The sequence below is a fragment of the Protopterus annectens genome, chromosome 5.part1 (genome assembly GCF_019279795.1).
Source record: "Protopterus annectens isolate FY-2018-M chromosome 5.part1, PAN1.0, whole genome shotgun sequence".
Taxonomy (NCBI): Eukaryota; Metazoa; Chordata; order Ceratodontiformes; family Protopteridae; genus Protopterus; species Protopterus annectens.
The window spans coordinates 350,317,960-350,344,813 of NC_056736.1; the positions used below are offsets into that span (position 1 = coordinate 350,317,960).

The 26,854-nt window shown below is 41.4% G+C and overlaps 1 protein-coding gene across 6 annotated transcripts in view; it reads left to right on the plus strand.

The window, feature by feature from the left end:
* The window catches only part of ARAP1 (ArfGAP with RhoGAP domain, ankyrin repeat and PH domain 1), a 2,759,262-nt gene that overhangs the window by 1,870,190 nt on the left and 862,218 nt on the right, over positions 1–26,854 (plus strand). For all 6 annotated transcript variants that reach the window (XM_044073028.1, XM_044073030.1, XM_044073029.1 and 3 more), the window contains one exon: positions 13,151–13,288. In XM_044073028.1, the coding sequence (XP_043928963.1) occupies positions 13,151–13,288 (138 nt within the window). The remainder of the gene's footprint in view (positions 1–13,150; positions 13,289–26,854) is intronic.

Sequence of the window (26,854 nt, forward strand, 5' to 3'; positions counted from 1 at the left end):
GTATGTGGTAGTGAGTTTTATCATAATGTGTTGTCATTTGTGAGCTGCCCAAGTACTTTTTTGTGTTTGTCCCATTTATCCACTGGTATGGAGTATGAAGTTAGTATATGTAATTTAAAAGTGGTGGAGGTGGTACACTGACCATCATTTAGAGGTTGATGGATAAAATCTTGAAGTCCAACTCACAATATGCTGCCACATACCTGGATAGCATAGGCATTCATTCACAGGACTGTTAGTTTCACTTATCAAAAGTGCAGGCTGTGCTAGAGTCTATGAAACAGGCAGGCTTCACTGTGAATGCTAAGACAAATAAACTGGGCATGGTAGAGGCCAATTATTTGGCATCTGTTATAAGAAGAGGGATGGTAAGATCTCAAGCTGAAAATAAAGGCTGTGAAAAACTGTCCCGTACTCCCTACTTAAAGACAGGTGAAAGTTTTCCTTTGACTGTTTGGGTATTATGGAAGGTTTGTGCCGTATTTGGGAACCACTGCCTGTCCTTTTTCAAACCTCACAAAAGGGAAGCTCCTGTTAAGATGCAGTGGTCTATTGAGGCAGACAGAGCATTTTATGAACTAAAAAGGACCCTACTTTCTGAACGTATGTTAGTGACTCCTGATTTCATGGAATAGTTTTCCTTATATTCCAACAAATTAGAGGTAGATTTGGTGGCAGTGCTATCTCAAGATCTTCAAGGGGTGGAACACTGTGTGTTGCATTAGCAGGAAGTTAAGCATTGCTGAAAAGAGATACTTTGAAAGAGAGTTCTAATTATTAGATAGGCACTTACATTTGGTAACCAGTCATGCCGTATTGCTGTGGCTGAGTAGACTGACTGTTGGCAAAATAAAGTGCCAATTGCTACATTCCCACAACCTTTTCAATATACAACGACCCACAGGCTCAGTTTAGCCAACAGAAATGACAGTGGTTTGTTGAAGGCCTAAAACCCATTGTTATGAGTCTAGAACCTGTTTTTATGATAGTAAAGTAGTTGTAACTTGTTGAATTTAGACAGTGAGGAATGTGCCATTAGATGTGTGCTGGGATGAGAACTTTGGGAGTAGTCTCATAAACATTCTCTATTCAATAGTAATGAGTATGTAAATTCCAGTTATTGTGGTATGAAAGGAAATAGCTTGGAGGGCTAGTCTCATGAAGTCAGTCCTTCACATTGAGGAGCATCAAGAAGACCCTGGAAGTGTGGTGTGTGTTAGCCCAGATGAAATTATAAATGGCAGAATGGAAGCCTTGAGTGTACCTAGTGGAATTGTCTGGCACACAGAGCTAGAATGGAAGCCTTGGTGAAGTCTAGAGCCAGAACACTTTAGAGACAGCTTACTTATTGGAGAAGCTATGTGGAGTGTGAAAAGCTAAAACAAGGTACATTTTTTTCTAGAACTGCAAGTGAAAGAGGTAATTTTTGTTCAATTTTGAACTGGAAAGTCAAAACGTGCTGCCATTTTCATTAATGTAAGAAATTTACAATAGTCTAATATTGTTTAATAAACCAGTACCTCTAGTATTCTTTAGACTTAGTAATACATTTCTGTAACTATATCTATTGCTATATCTATAAAAAATGCAAAATAAAAGAGTAGCATAGGGCTGCTGTTTAAAGGGACTCATATTCCTGTCAATACTTTCTGTGGACAGTGTGACTAGTCTTCAGGGGAGTGGGCAGATCCAGGTTTGGCAATATCATCATGCATTTATGCACCTGCTGTTAAGATAAGAGACTTAAAAGAAAATAACAAAAGCTGTGAATGTAAGCTTTCATTACTACAAAATCAACTCTTCATGATCCAGTGTGAATTTCTGATGAATATGACAAAAATAATTACAGAATGACCAAACAGTCTATGACCATGTCACAAACATAAACTACAGCTGCCTTTCTGCTCCCTGAACATCGTATCTTAGACTGCCTTTCATTTGTCATACATTTTCCCCAGTCAGCATATAGCTGCCAGTAAATACCAGTGCCACAGTCCAGCAGTAGCCAAGCATTTGCTGTTCAGCCGGGCAGCTATTTGGTGACTGTACAGCAAGAAAAGTACCTTCCCGTTAATAACAGAAAATATCCAGAGGTGCACAGGAAGGGGAGTGAACATATCTGTTATGTAACTTGGATACAGCATGCTTCTTCTGATTGTTTTATCAGTTGTAAAGCACAGAACATGCTTGTACCCTGAGTGGAATTCAGAAAGGTTACAGTGAGGTGTAAGCCCATTTTAATCTTTGTAGTAATCATTTCTGATTCAGAAAGGGTCCTACCTCAGTGCTGTAGCATGATGAGTGCAGCACCACAATGGGCTGTCCCTGTCTTCATGATCATCATCACCACAGTCAATAAACCCCCTTTTCCCATTTTCTACATGGGGTCGGAGGGCTTACCTCTCAGACTCTTAGTGCAATAAACTAATCCCAATAAAATGGGGGCAAAGACCCAAAAATAGGGGACATATTTAAATACTGCTCCTATAAACTTAGAAAGTTGCTAGAGTAACAGGGTTTGATTGAACGCATTTGCTGAAGGATTTGGAGTCTGAAACTTAAAAGTATGTCATTATTTAGTAGCTTCAATCCTCATCTAATCCCAGTGATTTGACAGAAAACCACACATTTTATGAGGAACAGACCAAAAATATGAGGCAAAAATCTGCACATTCTGTGAAAATTTGGACAGTTGAGAGGTATGTCAGTTGTCTCTCTCTGTCTCTAGTCAATGCCACTCTCCTATCTTCTTCAGCAGTTTTACCTGACTGTCGTAACTCTTTTCTCACCATGATCCAGCCATCTTTTTTGCTGGATGCCCTCATTTTCTCTTGCCTTTTTCTGCCTGTCCCAAATTTTCTTCAACCAATTGTCTTCTACTTTTCTGTGCATGTGCCTGAAATACAGTAATCTGTTCTGTTTGACTTTTTCAGCTATTGGAACTACTCAGGCTCTGTTGTCCTCATGTCTTCATCTAGCCCACAGTGTGCATCCTATTACCCATCTCAGGTACTTCATCTCCATCACCTCTAGCTTTCTCAACTGCTCTGCCTTTACTGCTTAGGTGTCTGCACTGTTACTTTTTAGCTTCTTTGACTTTGTTTTGTCATACAGTACCCCTGACAATCTGTGCTAATTGGCTGAAACCCCTCTGATTCTAGCTTTTATCTCCTCATTCAAGCTTCCATTCTCCTCAACCATCCCTCCCAGATACTTGAAGTTGTTAACCTGTTCCACAATTTTCCCTTATGTCTCAGTTGTCGGCTTTTTCTGATTTTCCCCATTTGCTGCCATTACAACTGTCTCATCAGTACACGTGTTCATCCCACTTGCCTTCAGTTTTGCATTCCATTCCCTTAACCTTTGCAGAAGTTATTTCTCAGTGTCTACCAAAATACCACATCACCTAAAAACAAGAACTTTGCTGATCTGTCCCCTCTGACCTGTTTGCTAATGTAGTCCATAACCAGTATGAACAGCGGTGGGCTCCGAGCTGAACTCTGATGCGCACCTTCTCCCATCTGTGAGACCTAGTACTGTTTATACTTGAGTTATTAGGTTCTTCTACACTGCTTGAACTAATTCTACTGCTGTTTCTGGGACTTTGAACCACTGTAGGACTGCCCAAATCAGCTTTCTTGGGAACTTATAATACGCTGTCTCCAATTTAGGAATGCCAAGTTGGACTAACTGTCTCACTGCAAACATCATTGTAGGCTATGTTTGGGGAAGTATAGCTTCTGTGGGATTTTCTTCATTCAGAAGCTGCAAAAGGTACTCCTTCCATCTGCCTTTGATTACCTGTGGGCTGGTAAGCAGGCATCCCTTACGATGGGTGTCTGAGTATTTTCTTTGACTTTCTGTCTTTGCCTTGCAACCTGATAGAATTTATTTATGCCATCTACCAAGTCACTTTCCAGAATCTAGTAGAGTGAGTTCCACTAATGCCTTGTTCTGTGCTATTGCAACTTCTCTCTTAGCCTGTTTGTTAGCCAACAAGTATTCCTTCTTAGCCTAGACCATCTTTTCCAGCTCTCACTTTTTCCTGAACTCCTTCTTTCTTTCAATGACTTCCTGGACTTCTGCATTCCACCACCAGCTTTCCGTGTGTACCTTATTTTCATATCTGTTCCATAGTCCTCACACATGCTATTTTGGGGTGCTGCCATTCTTCTTTAATTCCATCTATTTCCTTTTCTTCTTGAGGTGCTAGAACCCTGAATAATTCCTTGAACGCTTGTGCTTTCTCTCCAGTCGACTTCCAGTTCTTCTCCCTAGTCTCTGTTGATCTTATAGCCTTCTCTGACCACTGCTTGCAGCTGATTGTGACAACCAGTGATTTATGCCGTGAGCTAAATGTTTCATTGGGGATTGTAATTGCTGATTCTACCTTACTGATCTTTCCATACTAGGAGGAAGCTTACCTGAGTTGCATGTTTGCCGCTTTTATAAGTGATGCTGTGACTGTCTCTCTTGCTGAACCATGCGTTGGTCACCATCAAGCCATTTGCCTGACAGATGTCTAGAATGGCCTTTCCTTCTTTCTTCCTGTTGCACCACCTGAGTGGACCCAGGTAACCCTCATACCCTGTTCTGCCTGTCCCAATATGTGCATTCAGGTCACCCATTATATCAACACCAATTTATGTTCTCCTGATTTATCTATCAGGTCCAGCAACTGCTGCCTGAATACACTCTTTTTTTTTAAGTATCAAAACTCTGCTAGGTGCATAGGCTGAGATTTATGAATAGTGCCCTATACTTATACTGGAGTCTGATTGCTATGAGTCTTATCACTAATTCTGATGACATCCTTCACTGTCTTCTGAAGCTTCTCCCTCAACACAAGTCCCACACCATTTCTAGAATGTCCTCCTTCTGAGTAGTAGACCCTAGATCTCAAGCTCTTCCATCTTGTCTCCTGGATATATAAAATGTCTAGCTCCTCCTTACCATCATGTCATCCACTTCCAATCTGCATCCTGTCAAGGAACCTATACTGTGTGTAGCATTTCTTAGTTGATGATTGGCAGGTTGATTGATTTTACATCAAGCTTTCACTCAACAGGGCTATCACAAGTAACCCGGCAACTGGACTCAGGCTAGCTAGTAACTTATTGAACCACTGTGGTTTTTATGGCAGGTACACACTAGCCAGTAGGGGCACATACATCCTTCCCACCATTAGAATAGGTCCTTGCCATAGTTCGAAGTAGTCTGGGTCCTCAACCCACTTATAGCAGGCCATTTGCTGATATTGGTCAACATGACCAAATCACCTAGAGCCAATTTTTACACCATCAAGTGATTAGCTGTTCTTCACAGAAGAAGATTTGGGACAGATAGGAAGAAGGCAAGAGGAAACGAGGGTATCCATTAAAAAGGTGGATGAATTGTTTTGAGAGAAGACCTGCAACAGTTGGGCAAGTGTGTCAAAGAAAAATAGGAGAGTGGCACTGAATAGAGAGAGAGAGATGGTGACAGTTGACATGACCGTACCAACCCTATGTAGAAAATGGGGAAAATGGGATTGATGATAATGATGATGATGATGACTAGGCCTGAGATGGACCACAGTCTGTGATCCATGTTCTCATATCTTGAGGATACTGTGTGCCACAGCTGATGTTCAAAATGGTTGGTCTACACAACTCTTCCTCCTATAGAGTCTCTGATACTGCCCACCATTCCATTCTCATGTAAATTTGAAGTGTAAACATTCAGCATGTTTTTGGGAGGTGGGAGAAACTACACACTGACCCAGGGAGAACATGCAATGTCTGTACAGGTATAGGCTAGAGATCAGGACTGAACCTTGTACCTTGTACTTGGGAGGCAAAGACCTTAAGAATTATACCAAGGGTATTTGTGGTCTACCACAAATGCTAATAAGGCATTCTTAAGAGTGGTCAATGCTAATTAGTTGTGTGCTGCCTCTCAGAAATGCTTGTAGTAAGGCATTTGTGCAGTCAAATAATTTAGAGAATCTTTCATTTGCATAAGTAACCTTGGCCAGCTGTACTAATGATTACAGCCAAAAGCTTGCATCCACACTTCTCTTTCAATAAGTGAGATAATGGAAGGTGTGTGTGTGTGTGTGTCTGTGTGTGTGTGTGTGTGTGTGTGTGTGTGTGTGTGTGTGTGTGTGTGTGTGTGTGTGTGTGTGTGTGTTTGTGAATGTGAAATGGGTGTATGTAGGGGCTATCATACCTTCATTCTCCCCTAGACTAATGAGCAAATCCTGCAATACTGAGGGGGCACTAGACACAGAGAATCTCTTTCTATTAAGCCTTAAAGGCACTCAAACAACTGATAGAACGAGTTCTGTAGCACAAAAGATGTGATGTGTGGGGGGGGGGGACACTAGACACCAGGGATACTCTCTTTATCTCATGCCATAAAGAAACTTGAAAGGATTTAAACCCTGAATGCTTGACATTCACAAATAGCTCTGTACTAGAGCTTTACAACTCTACACTACCACTGGACACCTGGAATCCTCCTACATATACCCTTAAATAGTTACAAAAAAAAAAAAAAAAGTTAAAATAAAAAAGTCTGTGCTGGGGGAGGGGTGGGGTTGACTTCAAATTATGGACATACAGCACACAACTCAGATCCTTAGCAAATTGTTCATCATCTGCATCACCAGGAGACAGTAGTTATATTGATAACATATTACCTGAGTCTTCGAAACAGAAAAACAAAAATAAGCAAACAAACATCAAAAAGGGGATAAAAGTAAAAGGGGAGTTTAAAACCATCCACTCTTGGCAAAAAGAGCAGCTTGTCAAGCCAAAGCCTTAACCCTGTACGCTTAGTAAGGAGGATTTGACTTATAGTGTACTTTTTATGGTATAAGAAGTATAAAACTTTAATGTCTGTCAGTATGTACTGACTGCAACAATCAGTGAGTTACAAGGTATACTTCCTAAGTAAGAAGTAACTTCAGATGTATTGTGTAAAATCAGGGACAGTTTAAACTATTACCTGGACTCACAAGAGCAACAGATATAGCATCACAACGCACTTTACAAACAGTAAGAAGAGCGACACTTTAATGTCTGCTGTTACTGGCTGACTGTAAGGATTTATGGTTTACGTGGGCAGGGATAAAAAGTAAGAAGATTCTTCAGGGGCATTCTGTACACTAGGGAACATTCTGCTCATTAAGGGAGAGGTAAAAGGTATGGGTGTCTGTGTGTGGGGGGGTCTGTGTGTATAGGGATGATTGCACCAATGCAGTGCATGGGTGGTTAGAAGTGACTACAACGGGAAAGTGACGATTTGCATTTGCTATAATTAAAGGTAATTTAGACTCATGCATATTGGCTAATAACTTATCAGGCCCATAACTGAATACAGTGCCCCATTTGGGATGTACCTTACCCAACACCTGCAGCAACTGGAAAGACTCCAAAAGTACCTCACCAAGAGGATCAAGGGGCTCAAACAGATGCCCTATGCAGTTCGGCTAAAGAAACTCCAGCTCTACTCAGTTGAGTACCGCCTACTCAGAGGCGATCTGTGTCTGACGTATAAAGCCATGTCCAACCCAGAATTAATGGACATGCTTCACCTCAGGAAATCCAAATCCCTTAGAGCTACACGCTCCAGGGACTTGAACCTCAGCACAGAAATAAATAGGACATGCTGGAGGGACAGATTCATATCCCAGAGGCTCCCCTCACTCTGTAACAAAATCCCAATCCATGTTAGGCAGAGCCCCTCACTGACCCTCTTCAAGAGAAATCTTGACGAGTGGATGGGAGATCGTAAGTTTACCCATGGGATCTCCTCTGTGTCCCTGCTTGACAGAGGTATAGTAAACTAACCTTAAAAGGGCTACCTTCTGTGACCTATTATACAGAGGCACAGTCAACTAATCTAAAAGGGTGGCGAAAGCCAAACGCAATCTGGCTAGGCTTATAAATGCCCTAGGGCAGATAGCCTAGTATCAACCTATGAACCTATGAACCAGTTCCTTCCTAATTGTTTATTTTTATTTATTTATTTTGTTTTAGATTTGTTTGCCAGAATAGTATACTGATCACAACTGAGTATTTATAGATACTGTCCATGTGAAATAATTTACTAAGAAGAAAAAAGTGGAACGGTGGAACGGTAGTAAGCCGTACAGTCAAAAACAAAATATAAATACAATGTATAACAAAAACTTGTGCAGAGGCAATTAATAGCTGCAGCAACAATTATGAAAGAAATGCACGCTTCACAACTTTTCATGCTTATATTTTCGGTTTTTAGGACTTTGAAAGACAGTCTTTCCCTATAGGCGTTGTGAAAGAATGTAATACTAGTGGTGGAAATTAACCACAGCTACTGTTATGATCTGCTTGTAGCTAACATGTTTCTGAATCGCATTTTAGATGATAATGAAACCAGTGTCTTTTGGCCACAGCTGTCACTGCTGTGACTGCCAGACGAGGGGTTCTTTCTAAATCCCTGGCTATATGTGATTGGCTACCACAGTGCCTATATCTGTATCTGTAAAGCATTCATTAACTACATGTGTTGTTAGGCCTGTTTAGTCAGACATACACAGATGCTTACAAAATAGATGACATGTCACCTGTTGGCAAAATATGTGTAACTGTGGTGGCTATAGGCATAGAAACATAGTTGTGCACGTACCTTGACAGCATACGTGCCACATGGGAAGTGTAGATTACATATTCATTTGTCTTAGCTGTGTTACGTAGAAGAACGTTGTATCATGCACTGCCACAAAAGTAACAAAGTGATTAGAAATAAGATAAATACTTTATTGTAAAAACAAATACCCTATCGCCCGAACCTCACAGCCTTTAGAATTGTCATAGGATCATAGGAAGTTACTAGGCTAGTGGCTCTGAGGCCCTTATAAGCCGAGCCAAGAGTTTAGTCCATGTTTAGACAAGTCAGCACCCGATGCCCCTGTCCAGCAGGGACACACGTGGAATCCCAGGGGTATATTTTCTTTTTCCCATCCAGTTATCTAGGTTGCGCTTAAAAAGGGGTAAAGAGGTACTCTGCTTGACGTGGTGAGGGAGTCTATTCCATAGATGGGGGAGTCTCTGGGACACAAATCTGTCCCACCAAGTCCTGTTGATGTCACAGACCAAGTTGAGGCAGCGCATGTGAGTTACTCGAGTGGAGCTTGACTTGCGGATATGCAGCAGTCCCATCAAGGTGAGGCCCATGATCACCTTGTATGCCAGATAGAGGTCAACTCTGAGGAGTCTGAATGAAACTGAGTAGAGGGATAGGGCTTTTAGCCTACCTGTGTATGGTAGATGTTTGAGGCCCCAGATTCTCCTGATGAGGAACCTTTGTGGTCTCTCCAGCTGCTGCATGTGCTTTGTGAGGTACATGTTGAAAGGGGTGTTGTACTCAGTAATGGACCTTTTAAGGGTACTCAGTAATGGACCTTTTAAGGATAGAATGCAGGGATGTTATGACCTCCTTGTCCCTGAATAAGATATCCTTACTTATGACGTGGGCCATGTAGAAGGCTTTCCGAACAACGGATGCAACATGGTGGTCAAAAGTCAGGTTGATATCAACCTGGGTGCCCAAATCCTTCATGACTGATTGTGTGCTTTGAACGTTGTTATTAATGTGATACTTTGTGGGGACATCACTCACCCCAAGGGGATGATGATGCATTTTTTTGTATTCTGCTTGAGGCCATGTTTCTGGCATCATTTATTTGTCTGAGTGAGACCCTCTTGGAGGATGTCCACATCACTAGGGGGAATTGACGACAGCACCCAGCTTGCAGTCATCTGCAAACTTGGTTGGCCATAGCCCACTGGTTTTGGCCTGCACCTTAGAAAAGTATATCCCAAATAACAGAGGCCCCAAGACCAATCCCTGGTGTACGCCACTTGTTACAGGTCTACTATTTGAGGTGGCGTCCCCTATTTTGACTATGTGGGTTCTATCAGTGAGCCAGTTTGGTAACATACAGATTGATGCCTAGTTAAGAGAGTTTATTATTTCTGAGTGGGGAATAGTGTCAAAGGCTTTGGCCAGGTCAAGGTAGGTGGTGTGCACCATCTTCCCTTCATCCATGGCTTTGGTGACCGTCTCAAAGAAGTTGACCAAATTTAGAAGAAATAGCCTCCCCTTGATGAAGCCAAAGTGTGTAGATTGAGTGTTTAGAGGTTGCAATGTCCTTGTTAATGAGGTCCATGATAATCCATTCCATGGCCCTGTAGATCAGGCTCATTAGGCTGATGGGTCTATAATTTCCCAGATTGGTGGACACTCCAACTTTGTGTAACGGGATGATGGTGCCTGTCCTCCACTTAGCTGGGATGAAGTTGACACTCATGCCTTGGTTGAATGGGGCACCCAATGGTGTTGCAAGTTCCTGTCTGAGTTCAGGTAGGATGCAGCCTGGTATGTTATCGGGTCCCATGGAGGCTGCATTTTTTGCCTTTGAGAGAGCAGTAATGACCTGTTCCCTAGATATAAGAGAAAGGGAGCAGGTATTGGGGATGTCCTGATTTACTGATGGGGGGGACACGAGGGTGAAGTTTTCATTGAATCTGTCAGCCAGTAAGTTTGCTATATCTATTGCTTTTATATATGTGGTGTCCTTGACCACCAGTTCTGAACAGATATGGGTGCTTCTTTTGAGGTTGCGGACATACGTGAAGAAGGCCTTATGACTGTCTCTAGCAGATATGGCTAATTTGGACTCTAAGTTTGCTTTGGAGGATTTCACTAGTGCTCTTATTTGCTTGTTCAGGCTAAGGAGACATTGTTTCCAATTGAGCACCTGCTCCTTCTTGGTCTTAGACAGCAATTTTTTTTCTTTTTGTTGTAGAGTTTATTTATTGCAGATGTCCACCAGACAGGTTTACTGTTCCTTACAGAGGATGATTTAGCCCTGTCGGGTATTCCTGATTCCATGCATCTGTATAAATGCTTGTATAGTGCTTTGTTGTAGTTTTGGATATTGGTGCCAGTTCCTACAGGGGGGAGGGGGCTGTGAAGCTGTTAATACCATCCCTCAGGAGGCTGTAATCAGCTTTGGAGAAGTTTTTTATGTCTGCTCCTACCTAGAGGTGGGTTGGGAGAGATGGTGACTTCGAAAGTGACCACTTTATGGTCGGATTTTACCTGGGAGGATGATACTATAGAGATGCTGCAGTGGTTACTCATGTTGGTTAATACCAAGTCCAAGATATTATCACCTCTTGTGGGGTATCAACTAGCTGTTTCAAGGCATTTGCATTGACAACATTGAGGAATCTCTGGGCATTTATGTTCTGGCATGAGTAGTTCTTCCAATCTTATGTTTGGTAAGTCAAAGTCACCCAGGATCAGTTAATGGATTGAATCTTGATAGATTTGAATAGGTCTAAATAGGCAGATTGGGCATCTTGTGTCAGATTTGGGGGCTGGTTAGCTAGCTAAGCTATGATTTGAATAGGGGTCAGGTCAATGGTTAACTGCATGTCTTCTGTGTGTCATACTGTTTGACCAGCTTGGAGGTGTATATGTCTTTAATGTATATTGAAACTCCACCTCCTTTGGCTTTACTGACCACGGTTTGGGGTCTGAATGTATGATATGATGAGTAACCAGGTAAGGTTGGGATGCTCTCCACAGCTTTGAACCAAGTTTCTGTGACTGCACAGATGTCAGCATTTTCCAGGGATAAGAATGCTTGCAATAAGTGCAGTTTCATGTTTAGACTCCCATCATTTAGCAGCATGACCTTTAATTTGTGTGGGTCTTACAGGATGGATAGCCAACACACATTTGTTAATGTGCAATATGAGAACTTCCCTGTTACTAAAAATACTATTACTGGCCCACTGCATGGATAAGCAGGTTACCTGTTGTCCAAGACAGCATGTGAAACTTGACAAATGTAAATTTTTATCTGCACCCAGTAGTAAGTGGGTCTCACATGACACCACATGGATATCAGCATACTTAAATTGCAGACACATACCCACCTTACCGTGGCATAAACTGTGTTACAATATCAGTAGAACTGATCACTCTTATTTTGGTTCACTTTCACTCCTTGATGGTGACAGCAGACACTATCCAGTTACCACGTGTCTGTATAACATGCACATGTGAACATGTACATTATGTGTGTCCCATATTATTACCACAGGTACTGAGTTATGGTAGGTATGTACCATGTGGTCTCTGTGAAGTAACTTTAATTTGTATTTACATACACCCCATGTCACTAGGAAGTCACTGTGAATTCACTTATATTGGGTAATGATAAGGTGTGACTGAAAAGAGTTGTTCCATACATGACATGTTATCTGCTCACTGTAGCTTGTGCTGTATATGGTTGATACTGCACAGAGTAGTATGACAACATTTCAACTGTCAACTCATTAAGATGACTCTCCAGTTTAATTAGAACATGTAAAGCACTGTTGCACTAACATATGTGTGCTGCAGACTTATCTTGAGTAGCATTACACAACATGTTAGGGATGTCTGTACAGGCTATATCCTTACACACCAGCAGCACTGTGTGCCTTGTAAAGGCCTCTGTTGGTATATAACATACTGCCATATGTACATCTGGTGCCTACAGCAGTGTGTACATTATATATATAGATAGATAGATATTCATAATGGCTGACATGCAATCACAAATGTACACATCTTTGGTCTCATTTTTCATTGATTATGATATGCAAATCAATAAGGGAATATGGATCATTTTGGCAAGTCAGTTTTGACTGTGGTGATTGAATCACAGTAGAGATACCAAGAAAACTTTACAGGCAAGGAGGGTGAGATCTTGGATGATGCTCTTTGAAACCGTGATACTGACTTAGCGGACAATTCAGGATCAGAAGTGGCTAGGGCTAGGGAATTTTCTTTGGATCACCACACATGCAGTTTCTGTTTTTATGCTGGTGCATGTATGGCGGTAGTTTACATCATACTTCTGTAGCATGGCAGCAGGCATGCCACATCATGCAGCATTGCTGAGGCATGGTATTTTTTCAGTTGGAGAGGATTAATGTGTACAGTGTAACACAATTTATTTTAATGGTACAAAGGTAAAAGGATAATTAGCATTTAATAATATGCTTCCTGCAATGTTTCTCCTTTAAAAGAAGTCTAAGCATTGTTTTTTTTGTTCCATTTGCAGAAATTCCCCGTTTGGAATCTACCCGTGATACTGTGGTAAAACAATATTATATGCCTCCTCAGTCTATCACGTGTAATGGCTTCTTATACAAGACAGCCTCCATGGTGAGGCCAGTAACCGAAAAGCGTGCTAAAGAAGGTAAGTTCATTCCATTATGTGAAGCTGAATGATGGAAAAAAAAGGCATATTTCTTTACCTAAATATAGCATACAAGCATGTATGCAACACCTAAATATTTACCTTCACATTTATTTATTGATTGGTTAAGCAAGATAGGCCATCTGAGTTCATTGAAAGACCCCCCCCCCAGTATAGTCAAGCTGAGCTCACTGAAAGACCCCTTTTCAGTGGCAGTAATAATATTTACACATGCATGAACCATCTTAGCTCAAACTGAAACAAAATGATAAGAAAAATAAGAAACATATTGTAAGTAAACAGTAATGTAAAGGTAAACCTTCATAGAAGAAAATAATAATACAAAGAAGCAGATTATAAGCAAACTATGGTATAAGGGTAAATAATTGTGCAAAAAGTATTATATGCAGTTTTAAGTATGTTTTATAAGTTAATTAATGAGCAAACATTGTACTGTGAATGTATGTTTCTGAAGTACAATCTTTGTAGACAAATCAAGGACTTCTTTGCATGATACAGTTATTGTAGCATAAAGACAGTAATAGTAAGGAGGTATTGCAGTGAGAAAAAGTAATGTGATTAGGAGGGTAAGAAGCAGACGATCAGAATGAAAAATGTTGCATTTGGTGGAGAGATGGCAAGAGTATGTCAGCAGAGAGTAAGGAGTGCCAAACAGGGCAGGTGATCTCTAAACATAAAAGATTCTGCACCATTTTCTTTGCAGCTGTCTTCTTTAGTGCCATGGAGGTAATAAGCGATAGATACATTATCCCTGTTGTTTTCTAACTGCTGCTCTGTTGACTTAAGTTTGATCACAACATGTGATCTGTTTCTTATAATTTTGATGTCACAAGATATAAAAGCTTTATGGGTTCTCCAAAGTTATGCTGCTGGGAGGGGAAAGAAACACACAGAGGAAGTAAGTTTATTTTCTCACCTTTTCCTGAGTTTGAGTAACCTCAGAGGTAGCTTATTTAGAGATTGTGGGCATGGGGACAGTAATCTACATTGGGGGTGATATGGGGTTCCATCCCACTGCAGAGACAGTGATTTTTTTATTTTGTATGATGTTTTGTAATGCGAGTTTAGGTACTTTTATGTTATCTAGCTCTGTTAGCTATACTGTTTTGAAGCATGGAATATTTTGTTTTCAGTATATCATTATAGGCCCTTGGATGCCAGCTGTAGTCAACAGAGTAGCTACTCTAATCCAGTGATAGCTGGTGACTACAAAGCAAGGGATAGGGAGTGTAGCTGCAGGAAGTAACTGAAAAAGTACTGCTAACTGGAGTGGGATGCATACACACACACACACACACACACACACACACACACACACACACACACACACACACACACACACACACACACACACACACACACACACACACACACACACACACACACACACACACACACACACACACACACACACACACACATGCTCACACACACACACACACACACATACATACATGCACCTGTGTGTACTGTGTAAGCACTATCCAATGCAGGTGCAGATGTGCTCTGTGTACTGTGCAATCACTATCTAGTGCAGGTAAAGATGTGCTGTATGTACTGTGTAACCACTATCCAGTGCAGGTACAGATGTGCTGTGTGTACTGTGTAAGCACTATCCAGTGCAGGTACAGATGTGCTGTGTGTATTGTGTAACCACTATCCAGTGCAGGATGTGCTGTGTGCACTTTGTAACTACTATCCACTGCTTCAGTGACGTTTGCAAAGAAATTAATGAAGTTAAAGTGACACAGCTTTCCTTTGACCAGTCCAAACCAATGAGAATCCAGAGTTAACAGATTTTCAATGTCCAAATTAATGAAATCTGAGATAATCCATTCCATAACTTTTCATGTGAGGCTTGTTAGGCTAATGGGTCTGCAGTTCACAGAGTCTTATGTTCGTTGACCCTCGTGCAATGACATTACAATGGCTAATTTCCATGTTTTGTGCCAGTTGCACAAGGGGTTAGTCCTTATGGCTTCATTTTCACATTTACCCCTAGAAAATGCAATTGCGCACTTTAATGCTACTTTCCTAAATCTTCTAGATACTCATGCTCCCTTAAAAACCAAAAGAATAAAAAAGAAAACCACCCCCTGGCTAACAAAAAACACACTAACCACCATGCGACTTAGAGACAAAGCCTGGACACATTACCAAAGGAACAAATCCACCTCTACCCTCAATGAGTACAAAACTCTTCGTAACTCACTTAAAAAGCTTATCACAGCAGACTGTCAAAACTACTTCTCCTTACTTCAAAGCAACCATAAAACGAACCCACAAAAGTTCTGGAGAGGTATAACTGCCCTCTTAAAACCTGGTACAACAGAAAACCCAATCCCTTGCCCAAATGTACAAGACATTGATCTTGCCACCCAATTCAACTCTTTCTTTATAGACTCTATTTCCAAACTTACTTCTTCATTCTCTAATAACAATTCACCTCCTACTTCCACTTCTCCTCACCCATCACCCACTCCATCTTCATTCTCTCATTCCCCATCCTCTCAGCCCCCTCCATTCTCCATTAAACCTATCCCTACTTCTACCATAAAAAAAACTCCTGCAGAAACTAAAACCATGCACCAATGCCCCTGATAACATTCCCTCATACTTCCTCAGTATAGCTGCCAAAACCATTGCCCTCCCTATCAGTATCCTAATCAACCACTCTATCCAAGAAGGTCTTGTTCCACAAATCTGGAAAAAAGCTTACATCATTCCACTGCATAAAGGTGGCAATAATGTTAATATTACCAATTTCCGGCCCATTGCCATCCTCTCTCCCATTTCAAAAATCCTAGAGAAATGTATCCGTCTTCAACTCCTTCCCTATCTCTTGGACAACAACCTATGAACTCCTACCCAACACGGATTCAGACCCAATCATAGCACCATGACTGCCCTCCTATCCTTCCTGGAAACTGTGAGTAAAGCTAGAGATTTTGGCTTCACTGTATCTACCATCCTACTCGACCTCTCTAAGGCCTTTGACACTATCTCTCATAACCTACTCCTTACTAAACTATCTAACCTAAACCTATCACCTTCATCTCTCAATTGGTTTACCAGCTATCTCTCCAACAGGCAACAAGCTGTCAAGTGGAAAAAAGCCACCTCCTCCTTCCTCAACACCCCCACAGGTGTCCCACAGGGTTCTATATTGGGCCCCCTCCTCTTCAATATATTCATTAATGATTTTTTCCACTCAATCCCTTATGCTAACATTATTCAATATGCAGATAATTCTACAATCATCTGTGCTGCCTCATCCATCCCAACTCTCTTAAAGCTGACTCAAGATGCCTTTTCTACCACAGAACAGTAGATGAAAGACAACCATCTAGCACTCAATGCAGCTAAAACAAAACATATGATATTTACCCCCTCTAAAACTAATACCTTTGATAGAAAACTATTCTCCATCACCAGCCAAAATAATACACCTCTTGAACTGGTATCTGAAACTAAACTACTAGGAGTCCAAATCGAAGACAAGTTTAAATTCAATTCCCATCTACTACTAAACATAAAAAAACCCACCAAAAACTTGGTATGCTCTACCGACACAATCGGTTCCTCACCTCAACTACAAAACTTACTCTCTCTACTACATTTCTCTTACCCTCCCTTCTTTATGGTGCCTCTCTCCTAACAAACCTACAATAATCTCTCAAAACTAAACTGTCCTCTTGTTACAATAAAATTGCCAGATTCGCCACTAGCAACAAATCATCAGCCCATAACTGTGCACCTCTCCACAAACTAAACTGGCAAGAGCTTCCCAACTACGTCTCCTATACTCGGCTCACCTATGTACACAAACTCATTTTCCAGCCATCCCTCTGTCCCTCCCTCTCTACTACCTTTAAAATGCACCACACACAAAGACTTCTAAGATCAACCAATCAAAACCTAATAGAAGTTTACAGACCCCTTCGCAGCCCAGGACAAAACCTCCTGTCCTTTTCCGTAGCACGCCTATGGAACTCCCTCCCTCCATTCGTACCATCACTAGCCTCCCATCCTTTAAAAAATTGCTCCACTCACATCTAAGATCCACATGGGAATGCTCCTGCTCCCACGCCTCATAACCTATTCCCCACTTCCTACAGTTTTCCATCTCACAAATTCCAGATAGCAAATTCATACTTGCTTCTAGTAAACAACTTCTTATTTGCATCTAGCAAATTCTAAGCCTACTGCATCTAACTACTTATTCTTAATCCTACTAGAGCAATGTTCCCCTTCAAAAAAAAAAAAAAAAAAAAAACCCTTCTATTTTTGACTGTAACCTCAGTATTTTTTGTTCTGTCTTATAACCAAAAACTGTTAAAATGTTAATCACTGTAATCTTTGTGTAATTTGTGTTGATCTTTTCTCCCCAGGACTTCATTGAAAATGGGTTCTTTTGGCCCAGTGGACTATCCTAGTTAAACAACTGCAAATAAATAAATAAAATAAATAAATAGTTTGGATGCCAAAACAGTGACCACCATTATACAGAAAAATTGGAATTTGTTCATGAATGATGTTACTTTGAGAAATAAATTTCAGGGGAACCCCACGATTGTTTTAAATGAGGGAACAATCTGTAGCAAATTTTGGAGAGGAAACCCAGGATGGTAGGCAGTATGCTAGTTATGTCCAAGTGCAACATGTGCTGTTACTGTAAATACATGGAAACAGGGCAAACGTTCGAGGTAAAAGGGAGGAGGTATAAAACCAGGGGCACATTTAACTGCCAGAGCAAACAGGTGGTATACTTAGCTAAGTACTCCAGTGTCCAGTCTTCTGTATTGGAAAGACCGACAGAAAACTTCGAGAACGAGTTTATGAGCATGTATATGCCATAGGGAAACGGAAAGGAGAGAATGCCCTTGCGAGGCACATTATTGATCATCCACAACACTGCTTTGCATTTCGAGTAATTGACCAAGTCCTTACTGATGGCAGGGGGGCCCAGAGTCGCTTATCTTGGAACGTTGTGAATTAATTTAGCAACTTAGATTGGATGCCTGTCATTATCCAGGCATAAATGAATTGAGCTCTATTAAGTGCATTTTGAAATTGAAAGGTTTAAGCAGGTAATTTGCTGTGGACAATCAATTTCACATTTATGTTTCATCTTGAGTTTTTTTCGACTTTATGGTTTTAACAACATTTTAACATACTAGTATAAAGATACTTTTGAGTTTGATGGTGGAGAGTGAATATATTTATTTTACAAATGTATACTTAAAATTACATCACTCCCACCATTTTATCTATAAAAATTTACAAAAAAATGTTTTTATATTTTAAGAACTCAGATTGCGGTGATTTCATCCGCTAGAAGATTTGTTATGTTATTCTGTTATTGTTTCACTTGTTGGTGAAAATATTTCTTATGAGATATTGAAAAACATAACGTATTTTATTAAGATGTTCTGTTTTTTTTTATATATTGTTAACTGTACTAGTGTAATATTTTGTAGTTTAGTGTATTTCTGGTTGGGGAGGGGTTTTATTAGTGACTAACGTGTCAGTCATCCTATTAAACTAATGTATGCAATCATGTGACAGGGAAAAGGGGAATTAAACCTTGCTTCCTGAATAAGGTTCTCATCTGAGGAAGTTGTTTTATTTAAATCAATGAAAAGCTTTGTTTGTGCTTAATTCTACACTATTTTAAATAAAATGCACTCCGTTTTTTACTTGATTTGTTTACGGTTTTGGTGGTGTACTGGAGTGATTGCTCGAACTGTCTCCATGTTGTATAGGTTTTCACAGTAATGTACTTTTGGCAAAGAGCATACTGAAATCTTCAGACAAGGTGGTCCAGGTAAAGTTTCACAGTCTGCCCTTCAGAAGATGCACTAAACCTACATTTTTGGCAGTGAAACAAGCCTAATCGTTCTTTCTGTGAATCCCCATTACTGCTTTTATGGTCAAACTATGACTACTTTGTTGTAACTATGCTGCACTGCAGCTTTGTTGCTGCATGTTCCTGCTTGGTCTTTGTGTAATATGTTTTATGGTATAAGGAATTTGCAATTACTTTTAAGTGTGCTTACAATGTTTGGTGAATTTCTGTAGATATGTGAGTTTGCTGGGCTTGCTGGTGAATGTGCTAGAAGTATTTTGTTGTATTTGTTTTAGATGAGTAGCACAAAGGATATGTCTATTTTTTATTTTACTTTATGTATTTTATTCATAGGTGTGTACTAGGCTAATGTCCCTGGAGTCTTTACAAGCCTAGCCCATAGGATTACCCTGGCATAGTGCCACCTGACCTTAGTTCCCAGTGCCGCTGTTGAGTAGAGCCACTAGCGTGATCCCCGGGGAGAATTTTCCATTTCCCATCCACTCATCAAGATTTCTCTTGAAGAGGGCCAGTGAGATGCTCTGTTTAACATGTATGGGAAGTCTGTTCCATAGCATGGGCAGTCTGTGGGTTATGAACCTGTTCCTCCAGCACGTTCTGTTGATTGTGGTAATGAGGTTGATGTCTCTGGAGCATGTGGTGCGGAGGGATTGCGGTTTCTTTAGATGTAGCATTTCTAACAGAGCTGGGTCAGACATGGCTTTGTAAGTCAAGCAGAGATCGCCTCTAAGTAGGTGATATGAGACAGAGACTAGTTGGAGTTTTTTGAGTCTGTCCATATAGGACAAGGGTTTAAGGCCTAGGATCCTCATTGTTAGGTACATTCACGGCCTCTCCAGTTGTTGCAGGTGTCTAGTGAGGTACATGCCAAGTGGGACATTGTACTTGATGATTGGCTTAATGAGGAAAGAGTAGAGGGAGACAATGACTTCTTTCTTCCTGGATGCAAAACCCTTAGTAATGAGATGTGCTACACAGAAGGACTTTCTGACCACAGTGGCAATGTGATAGTCAAAAGAGAGGTTGCTGTCAACCTGTGTTCCCAGATCTCTTATAATGCCTTCTGTGTTCAGTGGACTACCATTGATATGGAAGGTCAGTGTGACAGCTGATGTGTTTAACTAAATGGGGTTTTCTGTTTATTCAGTTTGTAAGGAGGGCTGATGCCCCACTTAACTACCCAACCATTTATGTTTTAAAAGAAAAATTCTTAGTTGTACGGGGGGTTGAGCGGTAACAGCTTGCCTTAAAATTAACAAAAGTCTTATATGTCTGTCTGTCTGTTTCTCCATCTGTCTACCGATCTATGTTTCTGTCTGCCTGTGTAGCTGTTTAGCTGTCTATCTATCTACCTATGTGTTTGATTAAAAAAAATACGGCTACATAATACGTGACAAGGAAAAATAAGCTAAGACAGCTTTATTTAATTATGTAGCAATGTTTCTGTGCTATTCAGGACGTACACTTACACAATGTAAATTTTATTAGTTTTAGCCTATTAAACTCCATAAATAAGCAAAATCAAACAGTGGCAGGAAGGTACAAGCTAAATTGAAGATGAGAGTAGCTTTTTGGGAAAGTAGTACTTGTCATGATAAGTATGAGAGAAGGGAAATTCCCCGGCAGCTGGCATAGTAAGCTCCCAGGTAGCAAAATGCCACAGAAGAGGATTCTAAAAATAATGATGTTCTTTGTGTTTCACTGTTGCAGTCATTACATTTGGGTTATCTGCTTGCAGTAGCCCTCAGTCGGCCTGATTAACAAAGTCTTGGGTCCTGCGTTGGATGCTGTTCCTTCTTCCATGATGTCAGGTTGTCAGGGGTATAAAACATGCAGCTGATGCCATTACATCAGTCTTTCTTGCCGTGCGGTGCCCGAAGCAGAAGCAGTTCGCAAGTGCCGGTTGGCAGACTCATGAAATTTTCGTTTTCGAGTTTCAGAACCGAAGTCTTCAACTAAAACTGAGTACCCCGTCGGGGAAACTTTTTCTTGCTCCTTACCGATGTCAGTAAAAGTTAATAATTGTATTACTTGTGGAAAGCAAATACCTCACAAAGATTTTCATTCATACTGTATTCCTTGCCTGGGCCCTGACCACGACATATTTTGGTTCACGGTTTAATTTTCCGGAAATGTCGTTGGTTAGCCATCCGATTACTGGGATTCTGAAAAAATGCAAAGATAAAGAGAGAGACAGGCCACCTAGGTCCAAAGCTGCCGACGATGCTTCTCCTAAGCCAGTCACCAGTTCGCCAGTACTCAGTGAGGTGCTTTCGCAGCCCCTGATACCCACTAGTTCTGATTTGCAGGCCTCTACTGAGACCCATTCTGAGTCTGGTATGCCGCGAGATGCTTCAACTGTGGAACCTGCGGATGTCTCTACCTTGGATGGGTCCGGAGCCGCTGTGCAGGCACCGGCGGCACCGACTTCTGCAGGTGTATTCAGGCCTATGGACTTGCATATTAAATCGATGCCTCCTTCTTCATTTAGGCCTAAATCTCAAACCATGCCTAAGAAACCAATGCCCAGGCCACATGTTTAGGCCTCTATGCCTAAAAAACTAATGATAAGAATGGCTGAAGATCTTATAACTTTAATCAGGGGAAGCCAGCCTCCCCCTTCTGAGAGACCTAGGACTGGAGGTGTTTATGAATCTTCTGACCAGGATTCTGATTTTTCTAATTCTTCTGATGATCTGGATTTGCCCGTATCTACTTGTGAGGATTCTGATGCAGAGGACTCTAATCCCTCTGCTTCCCCTCCAGACGATTTTTCTTTTGGTGAAACCTTACACACTCTAAGGGAGCATTTCCACTGGGAAAGCCAGGATTTTTCTGATTCAAAAAAGAGGCTTAGGGATTTCTTACTCCTGCCTCAGCATAGGCCTTTAGCTATACCTCCTGTACTAGACATTGTTGATGATGCCTTTTGGGAATCTAGTTTGGCCCCTGATTCTTTGCCTCCTGCTCCCAGAAAACCTGACAGATATTACAGGGTTCCTGATTCACACAAGTTTCTTTTTAAAAATCCTATTGCGGATCCAGAGACTATTTCACAGGGACCCAAGAGCATTAAGGCTTCTACTGCTAAAAATCCTACCCCTTCTGATAGAGACTCCAGTGCACTGGATAGATGGCGTAAAAAAGTTTACACTTCTGCAACCTTGGCCATTAGGGCTTTAAACAGTCAGTTTCATATGTTAAAGTATCAACAAGATGTTATTGGGCTGCTTAAACAGAAAATTATGTTGATTCCTGACTGTGCTGAAAATAAAGAATTACAGGATTTAATGCATTCTGCTGAACAGGTTGGCAAACATACTTTGCAGTGTGGATTTGATTCATTAGAGGCCTCTTGCAGGGCTGCTGTTACTGGGTTTGTGCTCAGAAGGCATGCTTGGCTTAAGGAGCAATCTTTGCCTGATCATGTTAAAGCTAAACTGTTGGATGCTCCCTTAAATCAGGACCGCCTGTTTGGCAACAAAGCTAAGGAAGTTCTTAAAAAGATGGAAGATAAAGCTAAATCTATGCAAACTGTTAAAGATTTCTTGCAAGTTCAGCCTCCTAGATTTAGTAGGGATTGGCTCTCTAAGAATTAGTCCTTTCCAGCCCCTTCCAGGTCTTCTCAAGCCAAACCCAGACACAGCAGAGACCCTAGATTTCAGTCCCAGGGGACACACAAAACTAAGCAGTGGGGGATTTCCACACCCAAATCTGGGAGTATTAAGACTCCCCCCTGTGGAAAACTGTCTCAATGACTTGCTTTTAAATCTTCCAAGCACTTCCCAACTGAATGCTCCTTTAGGTGGAAAGATTGCTCTGCAGGCCTAAAACTGGGAACTCATTACCCAGGACAAATGGGTTTTAAATATAGTGTCCCAAGGATACAAATTTCACTTCCACACGTTACCAACACCAAGCGGGTGGCCAGATCTACCCCCAAATCAGTGGGCAGAGGCCCAAAATCAAGTTCTCTCTCTTAAGCATAGGGGCTATTCAGTTGATACCAGAAGAGGAAAAGGGACAAGGTTTCTATTCGAGACTTTTCCTGGTACCCAGAAAAGGCAATACATGGCATCCTATCCTGGACCTTTCTACTCTAAACACCTTTCTGGTGATTCCAAAATTCAAAATGCTGACTCTTCACCATCTGCTTCCTATGCTAGGCAAAGATGCATGGTTAGAAACACTAGACTTAAAAGAAGCATACCTACACATCCCTATCAGGGAGTCTTGCAGAAGATTCCTACGCTTCAAAGCAAGCTATATGCACTATTCTCTGCACTGCCCTTTAGCTTATCTACTGCACCCAGGATATTCACAAAGTGCATAGTTCCAGTCATTGCATTTTGCAGGCAAAGAAATATTCAAATATACCCATACCTGGACAATTGTCTAATTCAGGCAGAAAGCCAGGACATCATCTGGCTTTTGTTCAAAGGGTGTTGACTTGACTGAGGTACACCATAAATGAAAAGAAATCACACCTGGTACCCTGTCAACAAATTATATTCCTGGGAGCAAGCTTGAATACAACTTCTCAGATGACTTTTCTCATGCCAGAGAAACGGATTCATTTGACAACCTACTTCAAACAAGTGGCCACAAAAACACAGCTATTTGCAAGGCAAATATTGCAAGCCTTGGGGTTCATAGCCTCCTGCATTCTTCTAATTCCATATGCAAGGCTGCATAAGAGGAAACTACAAGGGTATCTCAAAAGCCTATGGTGTCAACATTCACAGGATCTAGAAGCAATGATTCCTGTCATACCTTGCCTATGCCTAGAGTTCCCTTGGTGGGCAGAGGCCTGCCACCAAAATAGGGGACTGCCATTCACACTACACCCTGCCACCTAAATCTTAACAACAGATGCATCAGACTATGCATGGGGGGCTCACCTGGCAGGGAAGTGCATTCAGGGCAAATGGAACCCAAGTCAAATGCACCTGCACATAAATCAAAAGGAAATGTTAGCTGTACAGAATGCTCTGACAGCCTTCAAGGACCATATTCTTCCAGGACAACTAATGATAAAGACGGACAACACCACTGTCATGTGGTACATAAACAAGCAGGGTGGTACACATTCTTACCTCCTCTGCAGACTAGCCATGGCATTGTGGAACACAGCCTTGAGCTACCAAGTGAATCTACAAGCTCAATTCCTGCCAGGAAAACTAAATACACTGGCAGACGGACTACGCAGAAACCTCATGGACCCACATGAGTGGAAACTGGAACCAAGGATTTTCAACATGTTGACAAGCAAGTGGGGGAGCCCAGATATAGACCTGTTTGCCTACCCCCAGAACCATCAATTGGACAAATTTTGCAGGAGGATTCCCCACAAGCTAACTTGGAAAGTGGATGCTCAGTTTATGCCTTTCCTCCTCTGCCTCTGCTCTCCAAGGTACTATGAAAGATCAAACAGGACAAGCCAAAGACGATTTTAATTGCACCAGGCTGGCCATGCCAGCATTGGTACCCCCTCTTGCGCAGTGTGTCATGCTTGGCCCCATGGCACCTGCCTCAGACTCCTTCCCTGTTGTCTCAGCAGGAGAACCAGATTTTGCACCCTCAGCTGCAAAGCCCTGAACCTAGCAGCCTGGCTAATTACCTAATCTCTCCTTTACCATCCCTCAGTAAATCAGTGATGGATATCATTTTAGAGGCAAGGAGGCCTAGTACTAGAAAATCTTATGCTGCAAAATGGAAAATATTTTGTGCCTGGAATCAATCTCAAGGGATGAGAGCAGCAGTGCCCAATTTACCTCAGATTCTACAATACTTGACTGAGATGCTTCATAAGGGCTTGTCCTTTTCCTCCATCAAAATTCATGCCTCAGCCATTTCAGCTCATTACAGCACAGAGCCTCCTCTCTTTTCTCACCCACTGCTCAAGCAGTTCCTCAGGGGGGCCAAACATTTAAGGCCACCCAGGAGAGCTCCAACTCCAGCCTGGGACCTTAGTTTTGTCTTGGAGAAACTCACTCTTCCTCCTTTCGATCCAGCTACTACTGCAGATTTAAAGTTCCTTTCCTGGAAAACAGCTTTTCTTTTAGCAATCACTTCTGCAAGAAGGGTATCTGAATTACAGGCCCTTATGGCAGTGGAGCCTTTCATCATCTTTCATGCAGACAGTGTGTCCCTCAGAACCAATCCCTCCTTCATGCCTAAGGTGGTATCCAGTGTGACTCTTAATCAGCCCATTCATTTGCCTACCTTCTTTCCTAACCCACAGAACAAAGGGTAACGGATACTGCACTCCTTAGATGTGCACAGACAACTTAGATTTTACTTGGACAGGACTAAACCTCAAAGGAAATCTGAAAAATTGCTGGTGGCATTTGCTGCAGGGACAGAGGGGAAAGCTATTTCAAAGAAAACTATTTCAAAATGGATAGGCCACTGCATTCATTTATGCTATAAGCACCATGGAAAATCTATCCCACAGGGCATAAGACACCATTCAACCAGGGATGCATCTACCTCTACAACCTTTCTCAGGGGCGTTCCTACCAGGGACATCCTAGAAGCTGCTGCCTGGAGTTATGTACGTACTTTCACCAAGCATTATCATTTGCCAATTTTCTCTAAATCCAGAGCTGGCTTTGCCACTGCAGTCTTGCAGGGTCTTATAGTTGGTCCTAATTCTATTTAAATTCCTACTCTATACCTAAGCTTTGGGAATCTACCCAAATATAATGACTACAACAGTGAAACACGAAGTACATAGTACAGTTGTGTACACTTACCATAAATGTAGATGTTCGAGTGTATTCACTGTTGTAGTCCTGGTTACCCTCCCTCCAGCCCCCTTTCTTCTTTTGGCTATACTTCTACTCTCCCTTACTATGCTCAAAAAGCTTTTTGGTGTATTTGCTTTTTTGTTGGAGGTATATCCTTGTATTTATAGATTTAATTGCTTCCCATTAGGGGGGCACCTGACATCTGGGGCAAGAAAAACTGATGTAATGGCGTCAGCTGCATGTTTTATACCCCTGACGACCTGACGTCATGGAAGAAGGGACAGCAGCCGACGCAGGACCCAAGACTTTGTTAATCAGGCCAACTGAGGGCTACTGCAAGCAGATTACCCAAATGTAATGACTGCAATAGTGAATATACTTGAACATCTACATTTATGGTAAGTGTACACAACTGTACTTTATGAGATATGTGAAACCTGTCATTGTGACTCTGACATATACAAACAAACAAAGTGCAGTTGTCATGCAGACACTGTGAATTTCAAAACTAACTGTAATACCATTCAAGTGTTTTTGAAGGTGGCACTTCCTTCCTCTGTATCCCCTGATTTTGGGTACTGTTTTCCTGCCGCTTTCATCCTTAATTAAGACTCCACATCTTCTTCCTTCCATGTTTCCTCATTATTTTTGGCTTTGCTCCCAGTTCTTCTGCTGAGTGGTTGAGATATATTACTTTTTAACCAACAACAGGTCCACGTAGTCTAGGGCTAAAGCAGTCTGTAGGCTAAAAGATTCCAAAACATAGTACAAGTCTTAGAATCTTTTTGCCTATAGACTGCCTTAGCCCTAGACTATGCGGACCTGGTGGTGGTTATAACGTTTATGTTCGCCGCATGGTTGCATACCTATCTTTTCAGTTATGTATTTTTTTTATCATAAGCAAATGAGGTTTTCACAATAAAG